Raw genomic sequence first — 12,530 nt, forward strand, 5'->3', positions numbered from 1 at the left:
GAGTTCAGGGCTTAGGAGTATAGTGCAGTAGCAAGGACAGGGTTTGTGGAGTGGTACTCTGTTCCAGAGAGCTCCCCACTGCTCTGCTGTTTGACTTCTTCTTTCTCTTCATTGTCTCAAGCAGCAGGAACTTGAACCACCAGTCAAGGGCTCTCTAGTGACCAAGGGAGACACAGACATGCAGACAGGGACACACACTAGCACCCAGATGTGCACCATCAGGCACATAGATGGGCTCGTGCATGAATGGACACATCTGCTCTTGCACATCTGCACATGGCATGCAGACAGTTGGACACAGGCTCTAGCTCAGTGTTCCTCCCCCTCCTGATCAGAATTCAGAGAAGGACTTTATGTTCTTGTCTAAAACCCTTCACCAGTTCTGTTTCCTTCTTGCACCAAGCAAGATTCTGACTTATTCTTTCTGTCTTTTCTTGTCTTCCTTCTCCTTCAGAAGAAATCCTGAAAGTGTTTTCCTCTTATTTCTCCTTGTCTTTGTTTTAGCACTAGCCACATCTTCTCAGGGCATATTGGGTACCTCAGATTCTCCTCTTCCTCCCCATAGCTCATCTACTCCAGCACTTTGTCAGACAGCCTGCGTTAGTCCAGCAAGGCTGTATCTCACTCATTACAGAATCACAGAATGGTAGGAGTTGGAAGTGACCTCTGGAGATCATTGAGTCCAGCCTCCCTGCCAGGTTCACCTAGAGAAGGTCACACAGGAACAAGTCCAGGCAGGATTTGAAAGTCGCTAGAGAAGGACTCCACCACCTCTCTGGGCAGCCTGTTCCAGGCTCTGTCACTCTTAAATGAAAGAAGTTCCTCCTCATGATTAGTTCCAGCTGCTTATGTTCAAGTTTGTGCCTGTTACTCCCATCTGTAGAACTGGTGAAGCACAGAGATCAGTCTGCTGAGTCTCTTTATCTTTTTCCTCTGGGTCAGATGTTTCAGAGACAGCTTCAATGCTTGTTTTTATTTCCCTGGAGAGTCTCAGAGAGAGCTTGCATACAGCACAACCTATTCATAAGCTGCTGTCACAAAGTTGGCTTTTCTTTGTGTTCCCATCTCTATAGGCTGCTGAATGTCTGTGTTTTGGGCAGCTCACTGGCAGAGCTCGTGACTGTATCCTGGCCAGCCCAAAAAAGTCATTGTCTATATGCAAGGTGAAATATTAGATTAGGTGAAGCCCCACTGAGAACAGCCCTGAACAGGTCCTTTGCAGTCTTCCTTTTCAGTGTCTAACTACAAGAAATAAATGCATGAATGCCTATTTTTGCCCTCATTAGTCGGACCACAGTAGTGCAGACCTGTCCCAGTTGTCTTCTCTTCCTTCATCATCTCTTGATCTCCCTGTGTGATAGTCTCTCCTCTGTTTGTAGAAAGTTTTGCCATGCTAAGAGCTGGGACTGTGTGAAAATCTTTTGTCACTTTGCTGTTAGCTCTTGTCTGTGTTGTTGGTGCTACCTGAGGGATGAGAACCTGGGGTTGCCACCATGACTCTTTCTCCCTTCTTTGCAGGACAATCCATGGCTTGATCTACAATGCACTGAAGCTGTTCATGGAGATGAACCAAAAGCTTTTTGATGACTGCACACAGCAATACAAGGCAGAGAAGCAGAAGTGAGTAAAAGGCTCTTGCCGAGTAACTTGAGCTCATCCTAGAATCTCCTTGGGGTACAGGAACAGATGGTAGATACCAGTAGGCAGAAGGAAATAGAAAGGTGGTACAACTAATTTGGTAAGAAGAAGGATTCCTCAGCTGTGTGTAGGGATGAAAGGAGGTGAAATATGTGGGCTGATTAAAAATCCTTCTGGTTCAATTGAAGCAGGTAGCTTGGAAAAGAGTTACAGGGTTTGTTGGGTCATGAGGAAACAAATTGCAGTACAGGGGATGCTCAGCTTTGCAGAGACATGATGGAATCATAGAATGGTTTGGGTGGAAGTGACCTCCAAAGGTCATCTAGTCCAAACCCTCTCTGCAGTAAGCAGAGGCATCCTCAACTGGATCAGGTTGCCTGGAGCTCTGTCAAGCCTCACCTTGGACATCTCCAGGGACACAGGCTCAAGTACTTCACTGGGCAACCTGTTCCACTGTTCCACTACCCTCATGATAAGAACTTGCTCCTAATGTCCAATCTAAATCTGCTTTTATCTGGTTTGAAACCATTGCCCCTTGTCCTTTCAGTGCAGGCCTTTGCAAACAGTCCCTCTCCATCCTTCTTGTAGGTCTCTTTCAGGTACTGGAACATCTTCCTGGAGCCTTCTCTTCTCCAGGCTGAACAACCCCAGCTCCCTCAGCCTGTCTTTGTGCCCTGCCTTGGAAATATTGATCACTGTGTCAGAGTGATGCCAGTGAAACCCTGCTGGTTTAGAAAGACTTCTCTGAAGGGCTTTGCTGCAGTGGGCATATTGCATCTTTCATGCCCCAGGACACTTGCAATTTTCCAGTAATAAAGACAGAATAATACCTGGAATTTCAAAGAGCTAGTGGTGGGGATAAAATGTGAGCTCAGCAAAGCACCTCCACCATCATGCTGTGAAAAACTCCACTCTTTCTGTTTCCTTGTGCTTCGTGCCTTGGTAAGCTGAGTCAGTTCAGTAAGCTAGGAGGAAACTCTCTGGGTTTTCACCTCTGCTGAGGGTGACTGTTCCCAGCATCACTGTGTGGCTGGTGGAGGACTGTTTTGGAAAAGATGAGCAAAGCAGATCAGAGCTGTCCAAGAGGCAGATGGGTGGAGCTGCACTGTTTTCTGCTGATGCTGATTTATGTTTTTCACTCTCTAGTGCCTCTCTGCCTAATTATGTTTCAGAGTTTTAATCAAGGGTATAGCTTTTGCTCTCCTACATGACCAAATTTGGTAAAAATGCCAGTTGAAAGCTTGGTGAGCAGGATGTAAAAGCATCTTCTAGCAGCTGAGTCAAAGACTAGTTTACTTACAGTGAGCATAATACACTCAGCTAAGTGGGATATTCCTGCCAGAGGGACACAGACAAGGAGGCCTTTCTGGGTAAAAAAGAATCAGTCATAGAATGGTCTGGGCTGAAAGAGACCTCCAAAGGTCATCTAGTCCAACCCCTCTGCAGTTGTAAGGGGCATCCTCAACTAGAGCAGGTTGTCCAGAGCCCTGCCAAGCCTCACCTTGAGTATCTCCAGGGATGGGGTCCCAACCACCTCCCTGGGCAACCTGTTCCAGTGCTCAACCACTCTCATGGTAAAGAACTTGTTCCTAAAGAAGAAAGCTCAATGGTGTTGTTACTAGCAAAGCATTAGCCACTCTTCTTGGCTTGAGAAGGGAGAAAAGATCTCTCTCTGAAGTGATGCTAGAGCTGGGATAGAAATGCAGCAACTGGAAAGTAAAAGGTCTGGAGGCTGAGAAACATCTAGAAAAGGGAAATCGCTGGCAGTAGGGGATGTGGTATGATGGGAGGCCAGGAGGAAAGCACAGCTTCTCTGGGGAAGGAGGCAGAGATTTGGGGCAGAGGTACAGTGAAGAGCTGGGTTGGGGAATGGTAATGGTAGTGATGTTCACAGTATCTATGGATAAAAGGAATGAGATTGGTAACAGGCTCCATGGCTTAAGTAAACAGCATCCTGACCTGTATCAGCTGTAGTGTGGTGATCAGGACCAGGGAACTGACTGTGCCCCTGTACTTGGCACTGATCAGGCCACACCTTGAGTCCTGAGTTCAGTTTTGAGACCTTCACTACAAGAAAGACATTGAGGTGCTGGAGTGTGTCCAGGGAAAGGCAACAAAGCTGGTGAAGGGTCTGGAGAACAGGTCTGGTGAGGAGCAGTTCAGGGGATTGAGGTTGTTAGTATGGAGAAGAAGAGGCTGAGGGGAGACCTCATTGCTCTCTACAACTCTCTGAAAGGAGGTTGGAGCAAGGTGGGGGTTGGTCTCTTCTCCCCAGTAAATAGTAATAGAGTGAGAGAAAATGGCCTCAGGTTGTAGCAGGAGAGATTTTGATTGGATATTAGAAGAAACTTCTTCCCTGAAAGGCTTCTCAAAGACTGAAACAGGCTTCTCTGTGAGGTGGTTGAATTCCTATTCCTGGAGGTGTTTGAAAGACTCAGAGATGTGCTGAGGACCATGGTTTAGCAGCAGCCTTGGCAGAGTTAGATAATGGGTGGATTTGATGATCTTAAAGGTCTTTTCCAAGCAAAATGACTCTGATTCTGTATAAGAGAAGTGAAGAAAGAGGGAGTTTTGAGGCAAGGGGCCTGGGATGGAGCAGAATATAGGACAATGGTAGTGTAGAAGAGCTTGCACATGAGAAAATGGATCACAGGATCATAGAGTGCAGGATAGAAGGGACCTCAAGGATCATTGGGTCCAACCTTTATAGCTAATAGCATAGCTGAAATGAGATGGCCCTGTCGAGCACCCTGTCGAGCTGAGTCTTAGATCAGTCCAATGTAGAGTGCTACTCCTGTACCCCACAGTGCTGCTACCTCTTCTGTTGAGCAGCACATCCTGTTGCTACCCTGCCAGTGGAGAAGACAACCACAGCTCATCTCTGCTGCCTCCCTTGCAGAGCTGCCTGCAGGTCCTGCCTGTCAGTGGACAGTGATGTGGTGCTACAGTTAGCTGCCATTTTCTAACAGAGACTTAAACTGAGCAGAAATAGCACATTTTGTGTTAATAAAAACCTGTGAGGTGGTCATGTCATGGAGTCATAGAATGGTTTGAGTTGGAAGGAACCTGAAGGATCATCTAGTTCCAACCTCCTGCCATGGGCAGGGACACCTTCCGCAGGACCATGTTGCCCAAGGCCCTGTCCAGCCTGGCCTTGAACACTTGCAGGGAGGAGACAGCCACAACCTCCCTGAGCAAACCTTTACAGTCAGGACCACGAGACACTGGGTCAGAATTCCTTCCTAATATCCAGTCTATATCTCCCCTCTTCTAGCTTCAGTCCGTTCCCCCTCATCCTATCACTACAAACCCTTGTAGAAAGTCCCTCCCCAGCTTTCTTGTAGCACCCTTCAGGTACTGGAAGACTGCTCTAAGGCCTTCTCTTCTCCAAACTAAACAGCTCTAATTCTCTCAGCCTGTCCCCATGCTGGAGGTGTGCCAACCCTCTAATAATCTTTGTGGCCTCCTCTGGACCCACTCCAGCAGTTTGATGCCCTTCTTGTGTTGAGGGCACCAGAACTATACAAGTGAGGTCTCACAAGAGCAGTATAGAGGAGGAAGAATCACCCCACTCATCCTGCTGGTCACACTTCTTTTGCTGCAGCTCAGCACACAGTTGTCTTCTGGGCTGCCAGTGCACATTGCCTGCTCATGTTGAGTTTTTAATCAGCTGACATCCTCAAGGCTTTATCATTCAGACTACTCTCAAGCCACTCCTCACACAGCCTGTATTTGTGTTTGGGATTGCCCTAACCCAGGTGCAGGACCTTGCACTTGGCTTTGTTGAACTTGATGAGGGGACACCTCTCAAGCTTGTTCAAGGGCTTCTGGTTGCCATCTCTTCCCTCTGGTGTGTCAACTGGGCCACACAGTTTGGTGTCACCTGCTAAGGTCAGATGGTTAAAATCAGAAATAAAGCAGAGTTTAGAGCAGATGTTTGAAATGCAGAAGAGAGGAAGGAGTGGTGAATGCTCACCTCTGTTTGCAGGGAGTGTTGGCAGCCCTGGATTTTCCAGGTGTCCCAGCTGAATGGTCAGTTAAGGTCTGTGCCAAGTTGAAGAGCTGTGCCTGAGGGTTTGGGCAGCTTTCTCATGTCTTGTGGTTAGAGAGAGAGGGAACTGCAGGCAGTTGAGGCCTGTTGGAAGTGGCAGTCCGTCCCTCTGCATCTGTAGGGCACGAGGAGAATGCGTTTGACATCCAAAGTGGTGTCATTCCTTTACTCCAATTGGTCTGCTCATGCAGCACAAAGACAGGGAAAATGTGCCTGTGCAGCCCACTGCACATCTGAGGTGCGCAAGGAGTGTGCCTGCCTGCCCCTGGTGGCTGTAGTGTCTCCTCTTCTTGCCACCTCTCGCCTGTAGGGGGAATTAGGGGGCTCTGAAGGACTGAACAGCTCTTACCTTCAGCTTCACGTTGCTGGTGTCTCTTGCTTTTGTCCTTCTGTGGATGGACTTGCCCTGGAGTTCACATTTGCATAGTCATTCTCTCTCTCTCTCTCTCTCTCTGCAGGGGAAGGTTCAGGATGAAGGAAAGAGAAGAAATGTGGCACAAAATAGAGGAGTTGGCCCGGCTGAACCCCCAGGTGGGTAACAGCAGGACCTAGACTTAATGAGACAGGAATGTGCTGGTGGTCTTGACCTGTTTCCTCAGCTGATAAGAGCAGGTTATAGCACCTGATCTCAATCCTAAGCACACAACTGCAATGGTCTGTCCCTCCCAAACCTCTTGGAGAGGCTGGCAGTGCTTTACCTGTTTGACCCTCGGTAGCACTGACCTGTAAGTAGTGTGTTATGGAGAGCAGGTCTGTATCCGGGGACTCCTCTGCCATCTGTTCCTGTGCTGTGGCTCAGAGGGCACATGAAGGAATGGGTAGGAGAAGATGCTGCTTTCCTGTCTCTACACCTACTGTTGGCTTTACAAGTGCCAGGGAGGGCAGCTGGAAGCTGTGTGCCAGGCTGTTAGGGTGCTGAGGGTGCAGGCTTGGTGCTGTCTCTCCAGCTGTCTCTGTTGTCTGCAGTACCCCATGTATTATGCACCTTCACCACTGCCTCCTGTCTGCTGTATGGAAACGGAGACCCCCACTGCAGAGGATATACAGCTGCTGAAGAAGACAGTGGAGACAGAGGCTGTGCAGGTGTGTAGATGGCCAGGGTCACAGACTCACTGAATGGTTTGGGCTGCAAAGGACCTTATAGGTCATCTGGTTCCAGCCTCCCTGCCATGGGACCATGCTAGACCAGGTTACTCAAGGCCTCAGGTCCTTCTGCAGTTACTCTCAGACTAGCCAGGACATCAGCAAGGTCCAGAACTGGCTCTTTCCAAGTATTCTGAGGGTCAATACCCCTACTGCCATCCCAGATCATTAAGAGATGAACCTGTAGTCTGAGGAGTGGAGTTTGTCTAACCTTCCTACTGTAGAAAAAGATCCAGTGGGACTTTTCTGTATCCTTTTGGTCTGTGTGACACTCAGCCTGTTTCCATAGAATCATCAAGGCTGGCAAAGACCTCTAAGATCATCAACCTTCTACCCAACACATCCATGTCCCAAAGTTTCACATCTGCTTGTTTCTTGAACACATCTGGGAATGGTGACTCCACCACCTCCTGGGCAGCCTGTTCCAGTGGCAATGCCTGACCACTCTTGCATCTTGCACTCTTACATCTAAACTTCCCCTGGTGCAGCCTGAGGCTGTTTCCTCTTGTCTTGTCATTACTTACGAGAAGAGGCTGGCATCAGTCTCACTACAACTTCCTTTCAGGTAGCTGTAGAGAGCAATGAGGCCTCCTTTCAGGCTCTGCAGGCTAAACAATCCCAGTTCCCTCAGCTGCTCCTTGCAGGACATGCTCCCCTGACCCTTCCCCAGCTTTGTTGCCCTTCTCTGTACATGCACCTCAATGTCTTTCTTGTAGCAAGGGGCCCAAAACTAAACTCACTATTCAAGGTGCAGCCCCACCAAGCCGAGTACAGGGGCACAATTTTCTCCCTACTCCTGCTGGCCAGAGCATTCCTGATAGAGGCTAGGATGGTGTTGGCCTTCTTGGCCACCTGGGCACACTGCTGGCTCACCTTCAGCCAGCTGTCAACCAGCACCCAGAGGGTCCTTTTCTGCTGGGCAGCTTTCCAGACACTGCCCCGAGCCTACACTGCTCATGAGTTTGCTGCAACCAAAGTTGCTGCAGCAAGCTGCTGTGTCATTCAGCATATCTTAGAGCTGTTGAAGCCAGAGAATGGGGAGATGGGGAGGATGGAAGGGTGAACGTGTTTGCTACTGATCCCTGACTCCTTTGGTTTGCCTGTAGATGCTGAAAGACATTAAGAAGGAGAAAGTTTTGCTGCGCCGGAAATCTGAGCTTCCTCAGGACGTCTACACTATAAAAGCCCTGGAGGCCCACAAGAGAGCAGAAGAGTTTCTCACTTCAAGCCAGGAGGCTCTCTGACGGGCTCAGGAGCTGGCCCGGGAAGCTCTGCCCCATCCCTTTTCCCCAGAGGTCACAGAAATGCACTTGGTTCTCATGTATAAATAAGGAATGAACATGGTGAGCTGTGCCTGTCCTCCACTCCATCCACTTCCCCCCAGGATAGATCTGGCTTTACGTTATGACTTGTATCTCACCACTGTCACGTCCTGCTTTTCCTCCTTCCTCCTGCTTTTCTGCCTGGGGTGTGCATGCGTGAAGGGAACCTGCCTGACCTGTGATTGTATCAGCCCAGGCAGCTTCATTTCCAGCTGCTACCAGATTCTTACTCTGCCTGGGAGCCAGAGCCTTGCTGTGCTGCAGCACTAGGCTCTGTGTTGGCCAGAGGCTACCATGTGTGGCTCAGCATGCTGCTGCAAGCCCCAAGTGCCCATGCACCATGCCTGCCCCTCTGCAGCCAAGCCCTGTGGTGCCCAGAGGTCAGGCTGAGCTCGGGCCAGGAGTTTGTGGGGACCCTGCTGCCTCTCCACCTTGCCTTGGGGTGCAGCTCTGCAGCTGAAGGGTCTCATGCACAGCAGAGATGTCAGCTTCCAGCTTTCTTTTGCTTCAAGCCTTTTGTTTTGTTCCTGTCAGTGGAGTGGGGGTTCAGTGCTTTGCCACCCCTAGTAAAGCTGGGTGCGAGCGCTGCGTACTGTTGCAGCCCTCCCTGTAGAGCATCCACAGAAGCTCTCTTGTGGGAAAGTGAATTCCTTCAGCTGTTTGTGTTGGTCTGTGCCGACTCCTTACCTGCATCCCAGTGTCTTGGGTTAATTGTGGGCCCAGAATTAACTTTCTGCTTTGTAGCAGGCGTCCCCCACTGACTCCTGCTCTCTTCCTCTACCTGCTCAATTAAAAGACTGCTGCAGCTCTCCCTTTGTTGCTGTATCCCATGCATAGCTCTGCAGTGGCCAGGGTTTCTAGGAAGCTTGTGCTGCTCAAGTGATTTCTGCAAACTATTAGAAGCAATGGATACACGTTCCAGGGCAGGCTGAGTTCAAGTGTTGTCTCCTCTTTATGACCAGTGGCTAGGTGCTGCTGCCAACATGCTTCTGTGTGTGCTCTGAGCAAAGTCCGCCTTGCCCTGCTACTTTGGCACCTGCTGCAGCCCTAGGCCCTTGTTAGTTATCATGTGGTGCACCAGGCACTTGTGCTAATTTAGCCTTTAGAGCACACTTGCTGATAGCCCAGGGGGTTGCACACGTGGGTGCTACTGTTACACAGCATTTTCCTTACCTTTTGTGGTGCAGATTCAAGGTGCCACCTCAGAGAGGCTGGTTTGTGATAGCAAAGGGACTCTTCCTTGCTTCTTACCTGCTGTGCTTGCGTTCTTGACACATAAGCTTCAAGTGGGGTTGCAGTAGTGGAGAGAGCACACAGGGTTGATGCTAGTCCTGCCACTGCTTTGCAGCACCATGGGATGTTGCAGAAGGCCCTGGTGTATCTGCTTGTCCTCACCATAGAACCATTCCCAGGTCAGAGCTTCCTCCTCTCTCATCTTGCCACGGGTGTGCAGCTCACCTTTCCTCCCACCCAAAGCAAGCTTTTTGATTTCCCCTGTGTGTGCTGTGCCTCCAGCCTGTTTGGCACACTTTCCCCTGGACACTCCTTGGGTGTGCCACCGTCCTTAGGAGTAGCTGGCAAGCACGAGTGCGTGCGGGATCACCACCAGTCATGCAGGACCCTACCTCCCCTCTGCTTCATGCAATGGGCCAGTTCATCAGGAGACTTACAAAAACACCTCAGGGAGGTTCTTGCTTATTTTGAACATTAGTCCAAGCTCATGGTCAGCTGCCGATCAATTACCTCATGCCTGGCACAGCATGTAGACATGCCCTGGGTGGCGCCAGGGGGAGCAGACTAGCAGCAGGCATCTCAGGGCACGGCAGAGATGAGGATGGCCGAGCACCACTGGCAGCAGGGCTCGGGAAGATAGCTCTCCCCGCTGCAGTACAGCCGTTCTGACTCACCCATTTACCGTTGCGTTTATAAGCCACCGCGTCCCTTCGAGCGCTGCAGCCGGTGTGTGCCCTCACCTGAGCCTGCTTGCTGCTAGGCAGCGTCTGCCTTTCCCCGGAACGGGCTGCTCTGCTCACGGAAGGAACGGAGGCTTCTGGTGCACAGGAGCTGTTTGCTGTCCTGCAGAAGGTGCTCTTCTGCAGACGGTCCTGCTGGCAGCCCCTACGCCTGGCCAGAGGTTGCTGCTGGGGTTGTGCCACATGCAGAGGCAGGACTGTAACACATCACGACTGTGTGCTGTACAGCTTCAGTGTTCTCATAGTTTTGTGTGTCTCGTTCTGGGTCAGGGAATTTATGCTTAGTACTTCACACTGCCGTTAGTTTGCTGCCTATTCATTCCAGTGTCCTTGGACATCCAAGAAGGGGACCACCTAAGAAAGGGGGGAGTGTGCTCATCTGCTGCTCATATGCAGGCCTCTGTCTGCAAGGCTACAGCTACCCCCTGCTGCTCAACACTTCTTTTTTAGCGTTAGCACTGCTCATTTCTGCCTATGCCTTTCCCCACATCAGCCAAATGGACAGAACTGGAGCTGCCTCTTCCACTTCACCTGGCTCCCTCCTCCCGAGGGAACAAGCGACACTTAACTATTGTATTCACCCCCTGGACACAAGTATTAAGCTGCTTACAGTTCATATGTACATATGGTGTACTTTATTTTCAGTAGAGCATTACATAGTATGAAAGTGTTGGATTTTGTACAGATGTCCCTGTATGTACAGAACTAAATAAAAACAATCTCTTGGAAAGACAACACTCGGCTCCACCTGATGCTCCAGCACAGTCCCTGCCCTGGAAGAGGGGCCCTAGCGTGGAGAGGGACTTCTCCAGCACAGACAAATCCAGTGTTTGTCCAAAGGGAAACTGGGCAAAGCTGGCCCAGACCCGACCCTCCAGACACACACAGGTGTGGAACCCGGCTGGGTTCCTCGCAGGCAGAGGAAGCCAACACAAGGACAACACGGCAAGCTACACACCAGCTGGAACCGGGAAAGAGGAGCAGGAAGGGAAGCCAGGTAATGTCAGTGGGACAGACTGAAGGGTGGATGCCAGCAAATCCTGTCACCGCCGGGCTCCAGGGCAGCAGGCGTCTGCCCTGTCGGTGCAGCGGAGGGACGGCTTGGGCAGCCCCCGCGCCGCAGCTCGGCCCTCACTTCCACTCGGGAGCGGAGCCGCCGAGGCTCTGCCGGGCCTGCAGCGTGCGCTGCACCACGGCCTTCCACTGGTCCTCCGAGATCTGGCTGGCCCAGGCGGGAATGCCCAGGCTGGGAAGCTTGACGCCGGCCATAGTCCTCTTCACCAGTTCCACATGCTCTGTGAACAGAGAGGCCGTGAGGCCGCGGCCGAGCCCCGCGCAGGGCGGCAGCCAGGGTCTGGCTGGAGCCGCCGTTACCTGCATCCATGGGGATGGAGCTGCGGCTGCTCGGAGCCACAGCGCCTTGCGCCGCCGCCGCCTCCTCCTCCGCCTCCTCCTCGCTGTCGGCCGGCGGGTCGGGCAAGTACAGCCTCATCATCTGCAAAGAAAGGCAGGGAGCGGCTGCCGACCCTGCTCCCCCGCCCTGCCGGGCTCAGCCGCTCCGCCGCCGGCTCGCCCCCATCCCCCGCCCGGCCCGGCCCGAGGTGGTACCTGCAGCCGCTCCTGCAGGTCGGGGCCCGACTCGGTGCGGCCCGCCGGGGCGGCGGGAGGGCCTGCCTCGCCGGGGCCCTGTTCCGGCTCCTGGCTCAGCGGCTGGTACAAATACCCGCCGCCTTCCTCCTCCTCCTCTTCCTCATCGCCGCTCCAGCCCGCCGAGCCGTTGGGGGCCTCCGGCGGCCCCGGCTCCTCGGGACACACCCGTTCCGGCCCCATACTTGCCGCTGTCGCTATCCCCCGGGCGCGGCGGCGGAGCGGCCCCACCACCTCCGCCCGGCAGCGCTGCCGCTGGGGCACTGTGGGTGTTGTAGTGCCGGGGCAGGAGGCCTCTCCGGCACCGCACCGGCGCCATCGGCCGCTCCCGGCGCTGCCGTACCCTGCCCGGCCGCGGGGCGGGCTGCAGAAGGCCGTAGCCGCAAGGGGAGCTCGGGTCCAGCACCCTCGCAGGGGCCCCGTGGGGCCCGGCTGCCCCGTGGCGGGGGAGGGCGGGCTCCGGGCGGGCGGGGCGGTGCCGGACTACAAATCCCAGCGACCGGCGGGCGCGGCCGTAGAGCTGGGACTCCTGGGTCGCCTTCCCGCCGCCAGGTACGGGGCTGGGGCTGAGCGGGACCGGCTGGCGGAGCGGGGCGTCCGCGCCGTGGCGCAGGGGGAGCTGGCGGCGCGGGGCCGGCGGCGGGGCCGGCGGCGGGGCCGAGCGCAGGAGGGCTGATGATGGAGCCAGCCGCGGCGGGCGCGGGCGGGCTGCCGCTGCCACCGAGCCCCTCGGGGAGGCTGGCCGCGGGGCCCGGG

The 12,530-nt window shown here is 53.1% G+C and overlaps 3 protein-coding genes across 6 annotated transcripts in view; 2 read left to right on the plus strand and 1 right to left on the minus strand.

Moving 5' to 3' along the window:
* PPP2R5D (protein phosphatase 2 regulatory subunit B'delta) overlaps positions 1–10,862 on the plus strand; it is a 37,321-nt gene extending 26,459 nt beyond the window's left edge. For 2 of the 3 annotated variants that reach the window (XM_064164663.1, XM_064164664.1), the window contains 4 exons: positions 1,519–1,620; positions 6,148–6,220; positions 6,656–6,772; positions 7,939–10,862. In XM_064164663.1, coding sequence (XP_064020733.1) covers positions 1,519–1,620; positions 6,148–6,220; positions 6,656–6,772; positions 7,939–8,076 — 430 coding nt within the window. In that variant the 3' untranslated portion in view covers positions 8,077–10,862. The remainder of the gene's footprint in view (positions 1–1,518; positions 1,621–6,147; positions 6,221–6,655; positions 6,773–7,938) is intronic. The other variant, XM_064164665.1, reaches the window with a different exon arrangement.
* MEA1 (male-enhanced antigen 1) lies at positions 10,740–12,169 on the minus strand. The gene is given in 4 exon segments (XM_064164666.1): positions 10,740–11,422; positions 11,502–11,622; positions 11,736–12,027; positions 12,029–12,169. Coding segments are annotated over 4 exon segments (642 nt in total). The 5' UTR covers positions 12,094–12,169; the 3' UTR covers positions 10,740–11,258.
* Positions 12,170–12,242: 73 nt separating this feature from the next.
* Positions 12,243–12,530, plus strand: part of KLHDC3 (kelch domain containing 3) — a 31,157-nt gene continuing 30,869 nt past the window's right edge. Inside the window, exon 1 of one of the 2 annotated variants that reach the window (XM_064164668.1) lies at positions 12,243–12,326. The gene's annotated coding sequence lies outside the window, so the exon portion shown is untranslated. The remainder of the gene's footprint in view (positions 12,327–12,530) is intronic. The other variant, XM_064164667.1, reaches the window with a different exon arrangement.

Source organism: Pogoniulus pusillus, chromosome 25 (assembly GCF_015220805.1).
Source record: "Pogoniulus pusillus isolate bPogPus1 chromosome 25, bPogPus1.pri, whole genome shotgun sequence".
NCBI classification, from domain to species: domain Eukaryota; kingdom Metazoa; phylum Chordata; class Aves; order Piciformes; family Lybiidae; genus Pogoniulus; species Pogoniulus pusillus.